Source organism: Dipodomys spectabilis, unplaced genomic scaffold (assembly GCF_019054845.1).
Source record: "Dipodomys spectabilis isolate Male_0828 unplaced genomic scaffold, ASM1905484v1 ptg000714l, whole genome shotgun sequence".
Taxonomy (NCBI): domain Eukaryota; kingdom Metazoa; phylum Chordata; class Mammalia; order Rodentia; family Heteromyidae; genus Dipodomys; species Dipodomys spectabilis.
Genome location: NW_024871391.1, coordinates 2,034,633 through 2,052,794, shown reverse-complemented (window position 1 = coordinate 2,052,794; position 18,162 = coordinate 2,034,633). Strand labels below are relative to the sequence as shown.

Here is an 18,162-nt window from a genome sequence, read left to right as displayed (position 1 = left end):
GAGGAAGGAAGAGAGGACGGAAAAGGTGGAAAAGAAGCTAACTCTCAGTGCAAGAACAGAAAGCGCTGTGCAACCTTTATGTTTAGCTAGGGTGACAATAACTGAGACCAAAGTAACCATGCAAGTATCTCAAAGGTGTACATCAGCTCGAAGAGGGGAAGAGCGCTATTGCTGGCACCGATCGGGTGCCACAGCGGCATGGGGCAGAAACCTGGGCAGTTCTGGGGCCCGGGGCACGGTAAAAACCAAGCCAGCGTTTTTTCTAACTAAAAATGAGCGCAGTCCAAAGACAGAGGATGTCAATGTGGCCAGTGACATCAGCTGTGTGATGCGTAACTTTGAAGTTAAAGTTAAGCAAATTCTCTACACCTAGTCACACATGAGCACGAGCAGGACCACGCTGGCAGCAAGGCTGGAGCAGCTGGGGGGGGGGGGGGGGGGGGGGAGAGTCTCTCTGGAAAAGGGTATTCCTTCCACGTGACAGACTGCCAGGACAGACCTGCTCTGCAATGGGGCTGAGTCATAACCTTTCCCAAATTTAGTGTACAACATTTCTATCGATTTAGAGAGAGAAACCTCATGTGTAGGGGGAAAAGAAAATAAAAACATTGGGGGGTGGGGAAGCTTGAGCTCAGATAAGCAAATCCTCATGTTCTAAGCGTACTTCCACAGAGTGAACTTCGAAAGGAACAGGAGAAACCAGGGGTTTCAGTGAAGCTGACAAGCGCTGCATAGGGACGATGCTAACGTACAACCGTCAAGTGTAAGCCAGTGCATAGAAAAGATAAAGCACTTACGGTAACTGCAAATGGTAAGGAGTTTGAAAAGTTTGTGTGAGCTAGCACAGGTCTGCACGGGGAAACTGGTAGAAATGGTCAGGAAAGAAAGTAGAAACGGGTGAAGCTTGGGGAAGAGAAGGGACAGCAGGGATAAGGACTTTCAATCTGTATAAAACCCACAGACTAGTAGAGTATAAAGACACCACTTAAAACCAGCTAACTGTCCCAAATACCAACCGCAAACAAAACCAGAATGGATTAAGCCTTTGGCAGACAGTTTTAGGAATTTGAATAGGACGTTACATGTTTCGATCATTCACAAACAATCTATTATATGGTGTATTTCTATTAAATACTGGAAGCCAATCCTGTGGAGTCTGACGTCTGCGGTGGGTGCGCTAGCCGGTGAGTGAGCGCACACCACCATCAAGCCAAGTGAACGCGGGCGTTACCACAACAGTGCTCGTGCAGGAGCTTCGGCAGTGCCCGTCATCTGTGGAGCGACACAAAGGTCTCCAGCTTCTCTGGGATGTGCCCTTTGTAATGTATCCTGTGGTTCACGATGACGCGCGCGGCCAGGCACTGCAGCGTGGTGTGGTTGATGGGCTGGATCAGATTCTTAGCGATTTCCTTCTCATCCAGCAAGTCACTGGCCGTTTGCTTGTGCAGGTTTGTGGCATCGAAGTGTGCACCTGATTTAATGAGGAGGTTCATGATGTCCGGGTGGTTGTTGATGGCGGCGATGTGCAGGGGACTGTTGTCGTCGGAGTCCCGGACGTTCACGTCAGCACCACATTCTATTAGGATGGCCGTCACTTGCAGCGATGGGAACTTACACACCGGGTACCGCCCCACGCAGGTGGTGTTCTTGTCCACAGCCAGATGGAGAGGGCTGAAGTTGTTCTTTCCCCGGGGATGCAGCTTGAGGAACCTGTAGATGGTCTGCTTCTTGAAGTGGTCCTGTTCTAGAGTGCAGGGGACTTTCTCCAGCAGGCAGATCAGGTGCAGAATGATGGAGAGGGCCTTGTTCAGCTGCAGGGGGTCGGCCGGACACTGAGTTTGTTTGATGGCGCGCTCGATCTCAAGGACGCTTTTGCACAGTATGCCCATGAGATCGTCAAACGTGACCGTCGTGCCCAGCAGGCCTTTAGCCCGGTCCTGCAGCATGAAAGAGAACAGCTCGGCAAAGGACAGCAAGCTGCTGGCCGTCATTGGGCTCAAGGGGTCCAAGTTGCTCTGCTGCATGTCCAGGGCATACTTCCACAGGTTGATGCATCGCTTGAAGTTCCCCGAGTCGGCGTAGACGGCGCCTCTGTACCTGATGTAGTAGGAGGTATCAGGGTGAGAAGGACCCAGGATGCGCTCCCTAATCAGCAGTGCCTGCATCCGCATCTCGTCGGGGTCGGCGATGAGGCCCTCCAGCTCCTCAGCGCTGTTGGCCTCTTTGGCGTAATCGTAAGCCATGATCAGCGTCTGCGGCACTGGTTTACTAATGACATTAGTCCTGTCGCTGTACCGCATGGTCATGGCCTTCTTCCAGTACTTCAGAGCCCCCAGAAGGTCTCTTTTCTTATCTACAAACGTGGCTCCCAGGAGCTCCAGCGCGTTGATCCTCTCTGTCTTGCTCGTCTGGGCGTGGTGTGTCAGAAAGTCCACAATATTTGTGTGGCCCGTCACGCTGGCCGAGAGGAGCGGGGTCATCCCGTAGCCGTCCTTCTCCATCTTGGCACAGTACATAAGAAGCATCTTCATGATGTCCAAGCTTCCAGACTCCGCGCAGTCATGCAGGGCAGTGTTACCTTAAACACAGGGGAGAGAACAGACACTTTGAGGGCTCATGTGCGTACCTCAGAGCCCTCCTCCTTAATACGAAGCCCATGTTTCCATGTGATTACAAGAGAAAACCATCGCCATACCCAGCATCTGGAAAAAGTGTCTTCTACACCACAGGGACTGAAGAAAATACCCACTAAACTTACTGAGTAAGTGCCATGAATAAACTAGGTATGAGAATAAAGAGGAACCTAGCTCACCCGATAAACCTCAAAACGAATCCATGGCTCTAGGTGTGCCTCGCGATTCGCAAGCGCTCATTTGCTGGCTAAGAGCAGATGAGTACAATGACCAGGCTACGGACAGTCTTTCTGACAGTCACTGAACTCACCCATAAACAAGGACTCCACCTTTAAGAGCTGATTTTTCCATCTGACTCTAACAGTGGCCAGAAATTATTTTTCTAGCTAGTTTGAGCTATTTTAGTCAAAATTCCTAGCTACATAGTACTTTCTCCGAGAAACTGCTCCCACAAGAAAAACAAATCTGACGAACACGTGGGTGGCTCCGTATGAACTTTCGGGAGGCGTCTGAACTGTCCTTTCATAAGGGACGACTGCGTCCTGCCGCAGCGTGGCTTTCTCCGCTCCCGCTGGCAGCGCTGAGTGTTCCCACACCACCCTGCGCTTCCCACACACGCCCCCCGCGGGAAATGATCAGCATTCCACTACCTATCGGGAGAGAAGTCACAGCGCCTGAGAGGTACACGTCTGTGGACGGCTTCCACAGAGCGTCCTTTTAGACATGTCTGTAGCCAAGAGTTAACAGAGCAGGCAGAGCTGCATCCTCAGACAGATTCACAAGGCTGACCCCCGGCTGGGGGCAAACTCAGGGTGCCAAAACAGTGGTTCACAGTCAACACGTGGCCTCCTCCCCAGGAAGCAGCAGTCCTGGAGGGCTGACGGAAGGCTGTCCACACCACAGCAACAGCGTCTCCCTGGCAGAAACTTCCTGTGTATTTTAAGACTTTTAATCTCTTGTGATATCTACATGGCCAATATGGCTCTTCTCGATGCTTACTCTGACCCAGCATTTCAAAGATCAATGATGCAAAACAGTGTAGGATATTCCAGGCAGAACAGCTCATGGATGCTCATCTGTCCACAACCATCTCCATTAAACACAACTGCAACAAGTGTATTTTAAAACCACTCTGAATGGAGACTCTCGCTACTCCCATTTTCTCCACCATATCCAGTGAAAGAAGAGCACGATATGTAAAAAGAAATCTGAGAAAAAGGTTTACATCGCATCTTCTATTCAGAGTGACAAAATCCAGCAAAACAATGCAGCGAATGCCAATTTCAAAATGAATCCCACTTCTGATTTTCTTGAGAAACAAATAAGGAATATGTGTAGGAAAAAGGAAAAAGGGGGGGGGAGGTTAAGAGAAAGGAGTCTTGCACAAGAACCAGGAGAGCTGGACATGGAGGCTCACAGGGAAGGCCAGCACTCAAGAGGCTACAGTGGAGGATGGCCACTTTGAGGTTAGCCCTGGTTCTACAGTAAGACCCTGTCCCCCAAAAAAAATACCTTGTCTAGGAGCACTGGCACGTGCCTGTAAGCCCTGCTACCAGGAAGGTAGAAATTGGAAGGTTCAAGGCCAGACCAAGCAAAAAGAGACATCACCTCAAAGAGCAAGGAGGGTGTGGTGGTACTTGCCTGTGATCCGTTATACAGGAGGCCTAGAAGGAGGATTGAGAGCCAAGGCCAGCCAGGGCAAAACCACAACAAACTATATAAAAAAATAACTAAAACTAAAAATGATTTGGGGCATGACTCATGTGGTGGAGTGCCTACTGAGTTGTTGGTTTTTTTTTTTTTTTTTGGTTGGTCATGGGACCTGAACTCTGGGCCTGGGCGCTGTCCCTCAGCTCTTCAGCTCAAGGCTAGCGCTCTACCACTTGAGCCACAGCGCCACTTCCAGCTTTCTGGTGGTTCATTGGAGATAAGAGTCTCACAACTTTCCTGCCGGGGCTGGCTTTGAACCACAATCCTCAGATCTCAGCTTCCTGACTGCTGGGATTCCAGCTATATACCATCATATTTGGTGGAAACACATTTTAAATTTCCGTAGCAGCATTTAAGAGACAGCAAGGAGAACTAAGACTAGCACAGGGCAGCACTTGGCACAGCCCGCCTTCCCCAGCGGCCTCCTTGGATCCTGGAAGAAGCTTCTGAGAACGCTCAGGATCTCTGGTCACTTGCAGGCCTGAGAAGAAAGTGGCAGGAACCTGGGCAAGGCCTCGTGCCTTGGGTTACAGCTCTTCATAAACGGACAAGCCACGGAGGAGCTAAAATCAACTTTAATAAACACTCCAGTACCGCCAGTATAGGTAATCAAAAGCCAGAGAAACATAAATACCTCTTCAGAGGAAGCCAACTGCACTCTGACAGCAACACACAGGAGGCAAGAACTATTCTGAGTGCCACGCAGCGGCCGATAAGTTACGTACGTAACCCCAAGGCTACTAGCCTGCCAGAGGCGAAGCTCAGAGGCCTAGAAGCCAGCGGCGGCAGGGTCTGACAGCGAAGGAGGCTGCGGCTATCGATAGCACTCACCACAGGAGCTGGACTGCCACATAATAGAAGAGCTTCAATGTTGTACTGTGAGTGTCTCTACCCAGTGAATCACTACAATGAACCAGGATCCAGAGCAAGCTTCTAAAAGCCCAAGCATACGGGGAATGAACTGATCATTTCAGTAAAACAAAAATGTCCTCCTGGCTGGGCGCTGGTGGCTCACACCTGTCATCCTAGCTACTCAGGAGGCTGAGATCTGAGGACTGCGGTTCAAAGCCAGCCCAGGCAGGAAAGTCCATGAGACTCTGATCTCCAATAAACCACTAAAAAAACCAGAAGTGCCTCTGTGGCTCAAGCGGTAGTGCTCTCGCCTTGAGCTGAAGAGCACAAGGACAGCACCCAGGCCCAGAGTTCAAGCCCCACGACCGACAAAAAAAAAAAAAAAAAATTTTTAAAATGTCCACCTAAGGACTACAAAGCATTTAATAAACACAAAATGCAGATTATAATTTGCTTTTCTGGCAATAAAAATTCTACAGATTTGGTTGTATATATACTCTTCACATTGTGTTAGTTAGTCTAAGTCTATTAAAGCTGTGCTTCTCAAACTTTCCTGTAGAAAAATCACCAAGGGATCAAGGTAAAATGCGGGTTCTGACTTGGCTTTGTAGGGTGTTCCAAGTGACGTCTGCTTGACGCTGATCTCTGAGGAATTAGAGGAAAAATTGTCTTCTGGTTTGTCACACAGATGTATGCCACAAGCTGACATGACTAATTACAGCACCTAGCTATGTGAAGCCAAGTTCACAGGGCGGTCACAGCCCCGCCGTACACAGTACAGAGGTGCAACGCCACCCCACCCCTCTTCCTCTAGGCCAAAGCTGGGACAGGCCGTGCATTACAAACTACGTGTAGTTTCATCCATGGAAAACTTGCATAGTAAATGTTATCGGCAAATCGCATTGTCTATTCTTAACTATTTTATTATTGTAACATTTGACTATTGTAATAAATAAGTGATCTATAGCCCAAATGAACAACAATCAGCTTGCTAAATAAAAATCTAAACTGCTATAACCCATACTGTGCGAGGCAAAATACCAATGCTAGCATGGAATATACCATCTACCTGATGAAGGGCCTATAGTCTGAATACATAGGCAAGGCTGCTTTGCTTTGAGGGTCCTGGGGCTTGAACTCTGGGCCTGGGCTCTGACCCTGAGTTTCTTTTGCTCAAAGCTAGTGCTATTACTTGAGCCCCAGCGCCACTTCTGGCTTTTTCTGAGTAGTTTATTGGACTGAAGAGTCTCAAAGACTTTGCTGCCTGGGCTGGCTCTGACCCCCAATCCTCAGATCTCAGCTCCTGAGTAGCTGGGATTACAGGCGTGAGCCACTGGTGCCCAGCTGTACATTAAAAAAAAACAAAAAACGCAAAAACATATGAAGACACTTTCTCAAACACAAATCGCCACTAAGCCCGCAAATTAAGTACATGAACACAGGCTAAGATCATGAGCCACTGCAGAAACAAGAATGAGAAGCACAAGGAGACAGCAGCACACCACACTTTCTAAGGTGAGCAGACTTCAAAGAACAAGAGCTGGCAAGGAGAAACCTGGACCTCCTGCTCTGCTTGCACAAATGCTCTAAGTGCACAGCTGCCGTGCAAGTTTGGTGGTTCATCAAAAGGTGAGTGACCCTATGACCCAGCACAACTGCACTCCTAGACTGATGAGCTGAAGAAAAACAGTACACATCTCCAGATGCTCCTAAGTATTACTCACGGAAGATGAAAGGGAGAGACTGTCAGACCTATCCCTTGCTGAACACATGAAAGCAGTATATCCACAAGAGGAAATTCAGCAATAAAAAGGATACATGCAGGCTGGGAAGGTGGCTCAGTGGTAGAGCGCTTGCATGAGGCACTGGGTTCGATTCCTTAGCACCACATAAGAAAAAAGAAAAAAGCCGGAAGTGGCGCTGTGGCTCAAGTGGTAGAGCGCTAGCCTTGAGCTGAAGAGCTGAGGGACAGCGCCCAGGCCCAGAGTTCAGGCCCCACGACTGGACCCAAAAACAAAAAAACCCAAAAAAACAAAAAAACAACAAAAGGATACATGCTACAACCGAATGAGCCCTAAAAACCTTACGCTGCGTGGAAGAAGTCCCAAACCCCATGGGCTAGGACCCACTCCCAAGTCCACGCGTTAGTCCACTTAGACAGGCCTGCGTATTAGAATCACTCATACAAAGGCAGAGGGAGCAGGGAGGGGAGTGTGTGGGCCAAGGCCTGGCGAAGGCTGGGCAGTCAGTGGGTGAGGCTGGGTGAGGATGGACACGCGTGCCCCTCATTGGCGCCGCCACCCGCCTGCGCTGGTGACTGTGCATGACCCGCGAGTGATGCTTCAATATCCACATGGCGCTTGTCAGGAAGAAGGGTCCCCACGGCTGTTAGGGTATTAGAGACAGACAGAGAGGAGGTGAGTCACCCACAGCAGTGCATGACGTGCTGGTGGAGGCCTGGCATATGTACCTGTGATGAACAGGGGTCTGTGGGGGGAGGGGAGGGGGTGTGTGGAAAGTCTAGTGATGGCTTCACAACTCAGTGAACACACCAACTTTACATCCGTGAACAGTCTGAATTACATTTCAATACAGATGTTTAAACAGCCAGTTCAATCAGCGCACCTGTTCTTCGGTAAAGGTACAGTTCTCACATAAGCAGAATTAGAGGGCGTACACTGGATCAGATTGAGTCTACTACCCTTGGCCTCAGCTCGGTCCCCACTGTGGGCCTCTCTGGACTCAGCCCCGCCCATCCTGTCCACGCTGAGGATGAGGATGAGGATGGGCGGGGCTGAGTCCAGAGAGGCCCACAGTGGGGACGGAGCTGGGCAGGGCAGGTCACCTGCACAGCCATGCAGGTGCCGGGCTCTGCAGCCCCTCCAGAGGCACCCCAGGTGCGCTCGAGTGGCAGGGGGAAGGGCGGGCAGCAGCACTCTAGGGTGTCAACAGAGCCTGGGAAGGCTGCCCTGCCCCGCCCAAGCGCTTCCACTCACCGGGCACATGCTACTATGGGAGATCTCAGAGCAGGAACTCACTAAAAAGGGTGAAAAGGGTGGAGATGGATGAAAAAAGCGGTGACACTGACCATATGCTTTGCATGCATAAACTGCTTTGTTGAATGCTAACTCCTTGGTACAGCTACTTAAAGACAATAATAAAGCGGGGAAGAGGGGCGGAGAGTTAAAGACAAACTGAGCTGAGACTACCCACGTGCCTTCCCTTCCTCAACTGCATGAAGCCCCGCGTTAGAAACACACAATTCAACAGTACAGCTCCTGAGCTCACCAAGTTAAACCCAACACTCACATCCTGAGACCAGGTACATGCAAGACGCAGACCCGCTCTGGAGACGGCTCTGGACTAGGGAGTACAAAGCTCTCGGCAGAATTTCTACCCTTTCTTGGCCACTGTAGTTCAGAGACCCAGAGGAGGAAGGCAGACGCTTGAGTCAGACTAACGACGCGCTTTCCTGAGCCTCTACCGCCGTCATACCTACCGACCACCTGTATCAAGAGTAAGTCACTAGAAGGTCAGATTTCCTCAATTTCATTTGGAGCCAAGAAGTTTAATAAGCCACTGAACTCAGTGAGAGGACCACAGGCGTTTAAAGGTCAGTAAATAAGACTAGACTTCCATCTTAAGTTCCCACACCCAGGTACTGCTCACCCCAGCACCTCAGCTAACATGAGGACAGGGTAGCCCACCCCGGGTTCACACACCTAATTTACAAGTCACCTACTGCTCACCTTGGGCAACCAGTAAGTCCTGGCTCTGAGCACACAGAGGAACGTTCCAGAAGATACAAGAAGAAAAAGAGCATGGGAACAATTGCAAGATTTGGGACTAAATGGTAACAAAATTCAACTAGTCAATTACTTTTTTTTTGGTTGGTCATGCGGCTTGAACTCTGGGCCTGGGTGCTGTCCCTCAGCTCTTCAGCTCAAGGGGAGCGCTCTACCACTTGAGCCACAGCACCACTTCTGGTTTTCTGGTGGTTAATTGGAGGTAAGAGTCTCATGGATTTTCCTGCCTGGGCTGGCTTCAAACCACAATCCTCAGATCTCAGTCTCCTGAGTAGCTAGGATGACAGGCGTGAGCCACCGGTGCCTGGCCTCAACTACATTGTTGTTTGTTTTTTTGTTTTTACTAATTTTAATGTTTTATTTCCTTTTAATTTTATTAATTTTTTTGTTTGTGTGGTAGCAAGGAATCAAACCAGGGCCTCTCATGCATGCTAGGCGGGCACTCTACCACTAAGCCTCATTTCTAGCTCCTAGCTAGCATTACTAATAAATCAAAATTCTGCCAGATATATCCTAAAGCAGACCAAATTTGAAGGCCTCCCCCTTTTCACTTTCCTCCCAGGAGCATACTTTCTGAAATAAGCAACTGCTGAGAAATGTTCTCAAGTCTGCTTCCAATGTGCTCAGTACTAACATAACAGACCCACCCCATCTTGGTCCATTATCTTAGTAACAATAGGTCGTAATCTACAGGGGAGATTTCCTTAAGATTCTTATACATTTGAAAAACTGAAATATATCCATCTCTTAAAATGCCTTTTGCTTTGGATTATTTTTTAAAAAATCAAAAGGAAGGGTAAGAGTTGATTTCATAATTTGGCAGGTTATAAAAATTGAATAGATAATTCTCTCCAGTTACATACATTTGAAAATTTCCATAACAAAAAGGTAAAAAAAAAAACTGCCCTCACTCAAATGTTAATGTTAACTACTCCTGTCACAAACCTACACAATATTTTTCTGAACCCCTACAAAGTTCAACCCAAAGTTCCACTCATCTTTGACAATTTGTGCTTTGTTATTTTAAATCGTCATCTTCTTATCTCTACAGAACAGACGACAAAGCACGGTGGCTGTCATCAAGGAGCTCAAAGCATGGTGGCTGTCATCAAGGAGCTCAGAACCGTTTCTCACAGCCAACTCATCCATTAACAAGCTCAGTGACTAAATGCCCACTGTGGGCCAGTACACTCCCATGCATGGGATAAAAACACCAGACCTCTGGCCTCAAACATCAGTGTGGTAGCAGGCAATTAAATAATAAAAATACATTTCCTTAAAATGCCAGTCACTCCTCTGGTGAAAAAATGTCACTGGCTTCCCAATGCAGGGCAAATAAAATTAAAATTCTTTTCACTAGAACTCAAAGTGCCCTCTGGCCCACATGTGCCCACTTTCCATCCCCGGGGCTCCAAGCCCCATCCCCATTCCCAACCGGCTTCCCACAGAGCCACTTCTAAGCCAGGAAAGCTGTCAGACCCAAGTCCCACACTTCATGAAACACGTTCCTAGGCTGTAGCCCCTTTCTAGCACCCCTTTACAGCAACTGCTAAGTACAACACCCTGATCCTCCAAAGTTCAACACAATGGCTGCCTACAAAGCACATTCATTACCTTACTGCCAATTAATTACCTGGAGTATCTGATTGACCTATGGAGCAGGACAGAATGTCTCCTGGGCCCAATCTCCTGATCCCAACCCAGAGAGCTGAAGACCCCCATGAATCTGTCCATCCCGCCGCGCAGCTCCCAGCAGAAGGCAGGGCTGAAGGCTGAGCGAACTTCACTGCAGATCTGCGAAGTCCTACCGTGTCCAAAATAAACACCGACCCCCACAAACCACCAGAGAATCAAGGAGGTTAGAGATGACAGGGACCTGAGAGGGTGCATCTGGCCACTTCCGGTGCGAGGGGTCTTTCAATTTAAGTACGAGTCTACTCTGACCTCAGAAATCAAGTGCTAGGTTAAACTAACAAGGCTTTCTTGGGTATCTCAAAGATATATTCTCCCCTTCAGGGATGCTGTGGGAAAGCAGGAAGCCCCTGTCCTCTTAGGGAATACGTTGTGAAGGACAAATTATTCCCAGGATCCAACAGAAGAAAGCACTATGGTTGCACTTACCATGAAAGCATCTACTTATAAACCCGTCTCTTGTCTCACTCATCGCGGTCTATCTAACAGCCTGGCACACCAAGGGACTCAAGAAATGCTCTCAATGAATTAATTCTACTCTAGGCTAAAACGTTCAAAATGCCCACGGCCTGTTAAAAAGTAATGGGAAGAGGTTAAATAGTATGTTCGACTGTCACCCGCCTGTTAGATAGTAGTGGAGTATAGGAGCCACCCGCACTTCACACGTAAGCAGACCAAGCAAAATCCACAGGCGGTTTCTTGCCTCAGAACCATTTCAGTGGATGACGTATAAATAGAGCAGTGGTAAAGCACCTGTCTAGTTAATTAAGCAAGGGGCCTTGGGCTTGATTCTCCAGCACTTCAAAACAAAAACAATGTCATTTTATACCTTGTCTCTTCCTTATTTTCCACTTTGGGAACAGGGTTAAAAATGTGGATGAAAGAAAAATCCTGTTTGCTGCTCTATTAGACACCTTTTCGGCACCAGTTTCAGAGGCTTTCTGATTAACACACTGCCTCCTCGAAAAAGTCAATCATAGAACAATCATCCAAGAATCGAGCTTAGGCCAGAGTAGAGGAGGTGTACCAATACTCGAATCGGGCCCCACATTCACAAAACACAATGATACTGCACAAACCAGGAGTCCTGCACACATCTATCTCTATACAGCTGTTAACACTGAAATCTGGACAACGTGTGCTCTTCTCCTAGCATGTGTACTTGTTTTTTGTGGAAGACACACATGGGAAACGGATACGGAGAAACAAAGGAAAGGGACCTTGAATGGGCAGGCTGTCAAGAGGGAGCCCTGACGCCCACGGCCCTGAGCTGACGTGCAGAGGACCGTCCTCCAGAGGTAACCACAGGTCCTCACCGCTGTGCAGGTTCCTAGGGCAATGCTGACAGCCATGTCAGCGACTTGCACAACGGTTCTCTCACACAGCCTGTTAGTATTATGCTCACCTTTGGTCCCCAGCTCCACCCACACCTGGCCCCCTCCATTCCCGGAGTTCCCTCCTCACAGCTGGCCCCTCCCTCTCTCCGCCCAGACCCACCTGAGCTCCCAGCTACCTCACTTCCTGTCCCTCAGACCCTCCTGCTGCCTGGATGGGGACAGGTGCCATGTGCTCCCTCTTGGGGGAAATATGGCTCCTCCAATGAACCTGGTAAGAATCTTTCTCCTGTGCCTGCCTGCCTCTGCCAGGTCCCCTGGGATGGAGGTGTGGGATCCTCACTGAAGTACTGCTTGGGAAAACCTGAGGGAGGCATTTCAGGGGTCACCCCTCCAGTGGCCTGGGGTTGAAAACATACCCCATATTCTGCTTAAACATGGGAATTTATCAATCATCATTAAACTGCTAAATTAAAAAAAAAAATTCCCAAAGCAAAACCAGCCATCGCTCCTTCTAATAATGCCTTGACCTCCAGCTACTTAACCACTCACAGGGAGCACCACTAAACAACTTGTTCTTCTAAAACAAGCACAGAACGTGGTTGGTTTTTATTTTTAAAGGGGTATGCTCTCTCCTAATCCATCAATCCACCTCTAAAGACAATCAAGAACAAATCAATCTGTTTACAGAAACATTATAGGCTCAAGTGGTAGTACACTAGTCTTGAACAAAAAAGCTCAGGGACAGCACCCAAACTGAGTTCAAGTCCCAGGCCCAGCAAAAAACAAAACACAACCAGAAGCCATGTAAAACTTCTTTAGAAGAGTATCCAGCTCTTGAAATGAAAGACCACACACCTAATGACATTAAACATAACACTAAGCTAAAAAAACAAGTTATAGAACAGCACATAAAATAAAACTGCAGGGCTGGGAAGGTGGCTCAGGGGCAGGGCGCTTTCCTTGCATGCATGAAAGAAACCCTGGGTTCGATTCCTCAGTACCACACACACAGAAAAAGCCAGAAGTGGCGCTGTGGCTCAAGTGGTAGAGTGCTAGCTAGCCTTGAGCAAAAGAGGCTCAGGGACAAGTGCCCAGGCCCTGAGTTCAAGCCCCAGGACTGACCAAAAATAAATAAATTTTAAAAACTGCACATACCTGTGTGCAACATTCAGGAATAACTTTTGGAAAGAATATCTGAGGGTCAGGATGCTATGAGATTTTTACACTTGCTCTGAAAATTTTTACAGAAAACTAGTGATCTTGTGTTCTTTTTATAATAAATTGCTCTTTAAAAAGAATATTTCAGTAAACATGCTAACTACAAAAGCGGCTCAAAATTGTGTTTTACCCTGTGAACGGCAAATATGTATCACTTTGATTCAACAATTCCAAATACAGCCACTCATATAAGTGTGCAGATTCACAGTTAACACTCACAGCTGCACTGCGCCTACACTGTGTCCATCAGCAGCGGCTAGAGGAATGTATGCTAGAGGAGACACCCACCGGACAGCCATGCAACAAGAATGAGGTAGCAGGACTCAATCACACCCACAAATGTGAGGATTAAAAAACAGAACAATTGGGCACCAGTGGCTTACACCTGTAATCCTAGCTACTCAGGAGGCTGAATTGAAGGACTGTGGTTTGAAGCCAGCTGGAGTAGCATCGTGTGGGAGACTTTTATCTCCAGTTAACTATTTAAAAAATAAAAAAAAAAGCTGAAGTGGAGCTGCCTTGGCTCAAGAGGTAAGAGTGCTAGCCTTGAGCAAAAATGTTCAGGGACAGCGCCCAGGCCCTGACCTAAGTCCAAGCCCTAGAAGAGACACCAGAAAATAAAAAATAAAATAAAGCACACAACAGGATGCATCTGATTAACAGAGAGAGAGGAGAAGGGGGGCAGCACCTGTGCTTGTATCTGCGGACTATGGGTACAACTGAGCTCCTGAGGTCTAAAGAGTAGGGTCAAAAGACTTAAACTTCCTTGTAAAAACATAAGCCAATTTATAATACACAATTATAGGCTAAGCTCTTGTTGATTAAAAGTCTTTTACACTGTTGCCAGTCAACAAATCCACATTGACTTTACTAACTAGACCTTGTTTGGTTCTGGGGATTTGAAGTCGTTTTTAAAAATCTGTTTTCTCTCTTGCTGCACTTGGTACAGGTTCTACATAAAAGGATTTTCTACTGGCCACAAAAAAACAAGGAGTCAGGAAACTCAGGCACTACCCTGTCCAGCGGCATGAAATCCTTTCCAGCCAGTTGGGCCTACCCTTCTCTCACAGAGCAACAGATGAGCAAACACAGTGACTCACTGAATAGAGTGGTACATCTATTCCAAAGCTGTTCTTAAAAAAGAGAAAAACTTAAGAAAAATGTATGGTGACGGGCGCAGGTGGCTCACGCCGGTAATCCCAGCTACTCAGGAGGCTGAGATCTGAGGATCACAGTTCAAAGCCAGCCAGGGCAGGAAAGTCTGAGACTCTTATCTCCAAAGAACCACCAGAAAATGGGAAGTAGCGCTGTGGTTCAAGTGCTAGAGCGCTTGCCTTGAGCTGAAGAGCTGAGGGACAGTGCCCAGGCCCAGAGTTCAAGCCCCATGACCAACCCCCCCCCAAAAAAAAGAAAGAAAAAGAAAAATGTATGTATTACATTTATCTGTATTCTGTATTTCCAGATGGCCTAAATGGCAGCCTGAAGGTTCAGATCAACAATCACCAGGAAGACTCCGGAAGGTGGGGAACCAATTCCCGGGAGTCTGAAGTTACCTCATCAAAACACTCCACAGCCAGTAACTCCATCTTCCTCAAAGTCAGTGGTGGGCACCTTGGTTTTTTTACTTAGAAGGAAAGCGGCGGACTCACCTTTCACGCTCTTCCTATTTACATCTGCCCCCTTTTCTAGTAAATACTGGGCGATCTCCTTGTGTCCTTTGTAGCAGGAGATCATCAGGCAGGTGTGCCCGTGCCGGTTGGACACCTCCAGGTCGGCCTTGTGCTCCACCAGGTACTTGACGATCTCCAGGTGGCCGTCGAAGCAGGCGGCCCGCAGCGGCGTGGAGTTGGTCAGGGTGGTGTTGTTGACGGCGGCGCCGTGGCTCAGCAGGGACTGCACCACCTTCAGGTGCCCGGCGGCGGACGCGGCCCACAGCGGCGGGGCGCCCTCGATGGTCTCGCCGTCGAAGTTGACCGAGCCGCCCACCTCGATGGAGGCGCTGCACTGCTCCAGCAGGAACTCCACCATGTCCAGGTGGCCGTAGCGGGCGGCCACCAGCAGGGGCGTGGCGCCGTGGGTCTTCTCGGCGATCAGGGAGGACACCTCCTCCTTGGACTTGCTGGCCAGCAGCTTGGTGAGCAGCCGCAGCTTGCCATCGCGCGCCGCGTTGAACACCGCCGTCTTCAGATCCATCGGGGCCCGGGGCCCGGCGCCGCGCGCGCCCCGCGAGGCCAGCCCGAGGCCGCGCCGGTCAGCGCCCGCGGCCGGGGCCGGACATGGAGGCGCGGAGGGGGGAAGTGAGCTAGCGCAGGCCGCCGCCGAGCTGCAGGGGAGGGAGGGAGGGAGGGAGGGGAGGGGAGGGGAGGGGCCGGGAGGGAGGAGAGAGCAGAGAGGGGCCGGTCAGGACGCCGCGGGCAGGGGCCGGAACCTGGGCGCGGGCCGGGGCCGGGCTGGGGACCCGGGGCCGGGATCTGGGGTCCGGGACCCGGGGTCTGGGATTTGGGGTCCGGGGCCGGAGCTCGGGGGACGGGGCCTGGGATCTGGAGCCCGGAATCCGGGGTCCGAGGTCTGGGGGAGATCTGGGGTCTGGGGTCCGGGATCCGGAGTCTGGGGTCTGGGGCCTGGGGATGTGCGATCTGAGGCCCGGGCATCTGAGGCCCGGGGATCTGGGGTTTGGGGCTCGGGGATCTGGGGTTTTGGGATCTGCATGGTCCGGGCATCTGGGGTCTGGAGTCCGGAGATCTGGGGTCCGGGGATCTGGGGTTCAGGCATCTGGGGTCCGGGCATCTGGGGTCCGAGGCCCGGGGATCTGGGGTCCGGGGTCCGAGGCCCGGGGGTCTGGGGTCCGGGGATCTGGGGTCCGGGGATCTGGGGTCCGGGGATCTGGGGTCCGGGCATCTGGGGTCCGGGCATCTGGGGTCCGGGCATCTGGGGTCCGGGGTCCGAGGCCCGGGGATCTGGGGTCCGGGGTCCGAGGCCCGGGGATCTGGGGTCCGGGGTCCGAGGCCCGGGGATCTGGGGTCCGGGGTCCAGGGCTCGGAGGACGGAGTCCGGGCCCCGCGGGAGGGAGCGCTGGAACGCCGGGCGGCCGGCTCCGTCCCGGGGAGGAGGAGGAGGAGGAGGAGGCCGCGGCCCGGGCCCGGGAAAGGTCTCTTTTCTCTTCTTCCAGGGACGACGGCGGGGCCCGGGGCGCGAGGCGGCCGGGACGGGCCTCGGCCGGGAACAAAAAGGTCGCAGGTCCCGGGGCCTCCGGGCCGCGGCCTTCGGCCATGGCCGCCCGCCCGCCCCGGCCCCGGCCCCAGCCCCGCCGCCCGGCCCCGGCCCCGGCCCAGCCCGCCCCGGCCTCCCTCCCGCGCCCGCCCCGGCCCCGGCCCCGGCCCCGGCCCAGCCCGCCCCGGCCTCCCTCCCGCGCCCGCCCCGGCCCCGGCCCCGCCGCCCGGCCCGGCCCCGGCCCCGCAGCCCGCCCGGCCCAGCCCGCCCCGGCCCCGGCCCGCTCCAGGCCCGGCCGCCGCGGCCTCCGCCCGCCCGCTTCCCGCGCCCCCCGCGCCCCCCGCGGCCCTCAGCCGCCGCCCGGGCCCCAGACGCCGCTACCTGCCCGGGCCCGGTGCCGCCGCCGCCGCCGCCGCCTCAAATGGAAGCCGGGGTCGCCGCCGCCGCCGCCCGGGCCGCGCCGCTCCGCCCGCCGCGCCGCGCCGCCATGCCCCGCGCCCCCCGGAAAGGAGCCGCCGGCCGCTCGCCCCGCCCCGCCCCGCCGAGCCGACTCCCCGCCCTCCCAGGCGCCTCGGGCTGCCGCGGCCGCCGCGCCGGGTGGTGGAATGGGCTGCGGGCCGGGGGCCGGACCAGCCGGAGCGCCGCTTCACATCACTGACGCGGCCGCCGCGCCATTGGGCCGGGGCAGGGCGGCGGCCGCCCGCGAGCAACCGCCTGGGGGCGGGACGGACGCCGCGGCCGGGGCGGGGCGCCGCGGGAGGGGGCGGGGCCGCGGCCAGCCTGCGGGAACGCGCCTGCGCGCGGCGGGCGGGGGGGGGGGGGGCGCTGCGGCGACGCGCGCTGAGGAGAACGCGCCTGCGCGCGAACGGCGCGGGGGGGGGGGGGAGGAGGAGGAGGGGCGGAGTCACGGAGAGCTCTGGGAGAACGCGCCTGCGCGCGAACGGGGGGGGGGGGGGGGGAGGAGGAGGAGGGGCGGAGTCACGGAGAGCTCTGGGAGAACGCGCCTGCGCGCGAACGGCGCGGGGGGGGGGGGGGGGAGGAGGGGCGGAGTCACGGCGAGCTCTGTGAGAACGCGCCTGCGCGCCGCGGGGGGGCGGGGCTGAGAGCACAGGCCTGGTTAAAGTCCTCTACCTGAACTCTCAACGCCTTCTTTGGGGTGTTAGTGTTGGAAAGGAAAGCTTGTGAACCCCTAGTGAAACTTTGAATGGGAGGAAAACATGCAGGTCAGAATCTATTATTATTATTACTGATAACAGTAATAATTTTATTTTTATTTTTTAGCAAGGAGACTTCTGGAATATTCTGGCCTAGTCTCTACTTCACAGAACGGTGGAGGAATTCAGTCACCAAGTTTTCCAGTCCTGCCTGAGCACCGTCGTCCCTCCTTGACTAACCTTGTATCCATCCTGCAGGCCCAGGCCGGACGTGTGTGGGGTGCCACGGGAAGGGTGTCAGCTTCTTTCCTCTGTCATCTTCCCTGCTGGCCTCTGGCCCTGAAGGAGTATTAGAGGAGAGAGAACGTGAAGATGGCTAGCAATCAGTTTCCACCCATTGATACCTGCGTCGCCTCGGCCTTCACGGTCCAGCTGGCTTAGTTCACCCAAAGATGGCTCGGCCTTGTTGGCAAACACACCCAAGTTCCTGGGAGAAACGAGGATGAAGTCAGGAGCTGAGGATCTGTCCGAAGGAGACTGTGTGTGTGTG

At 52.5% G+C, this 18,162-nt stretch overlaps 1 protein-coding gene across 1 annotated transcript; it reads right to left on the bottom strand.

Moving 5' to 3' along the window:
- Positions 1–1,090: 1,090 nt before the first annotated feature.
- Fem1c (fem-1 homolog C) lies at positions 1,091–15,463 on the bottom strand. Its single transcript, XM_042672498.1, has 2 exons — positions 14,898–15,463; positions 1,091–2,578 (listed from the first exon to the last, which is right to left on the bottom strand). The coding sequence occupies exons 1-2, from the start codon at positions 15,439–15,441 to the stop codon at positions 1,269–1,271; spliced, it is 1,854 nt and encodes a 617-aa protein (XP_042528432.1). The 5' UTR covers positions 15,442–15,463; the 3' UTR covers positions 1,091–1,268.
- Between the last annotated feature and the right edge of the window lie 2,699 nt (positions 15,464–18,162).

What these genes read in the sequence shown, in the direction of transcription:
- Fem1c (XM_042672498.1), bottom strand. Translation starts at nt 15,441, where the DNA reads ATGGATCTGAAGACGGCGGTGTTCAACGCGGCGCGCGATGGCAAGCTG. An exon ending in AAATAGGAAGAGCGTGAAAG is followed by an intron (nt 2,579 to 14,897) that starts GTGAGTCCGCCG and finishes CCTGTGTTTAAG; the next exon opens with GTAACACTGCCCTGCATGAC.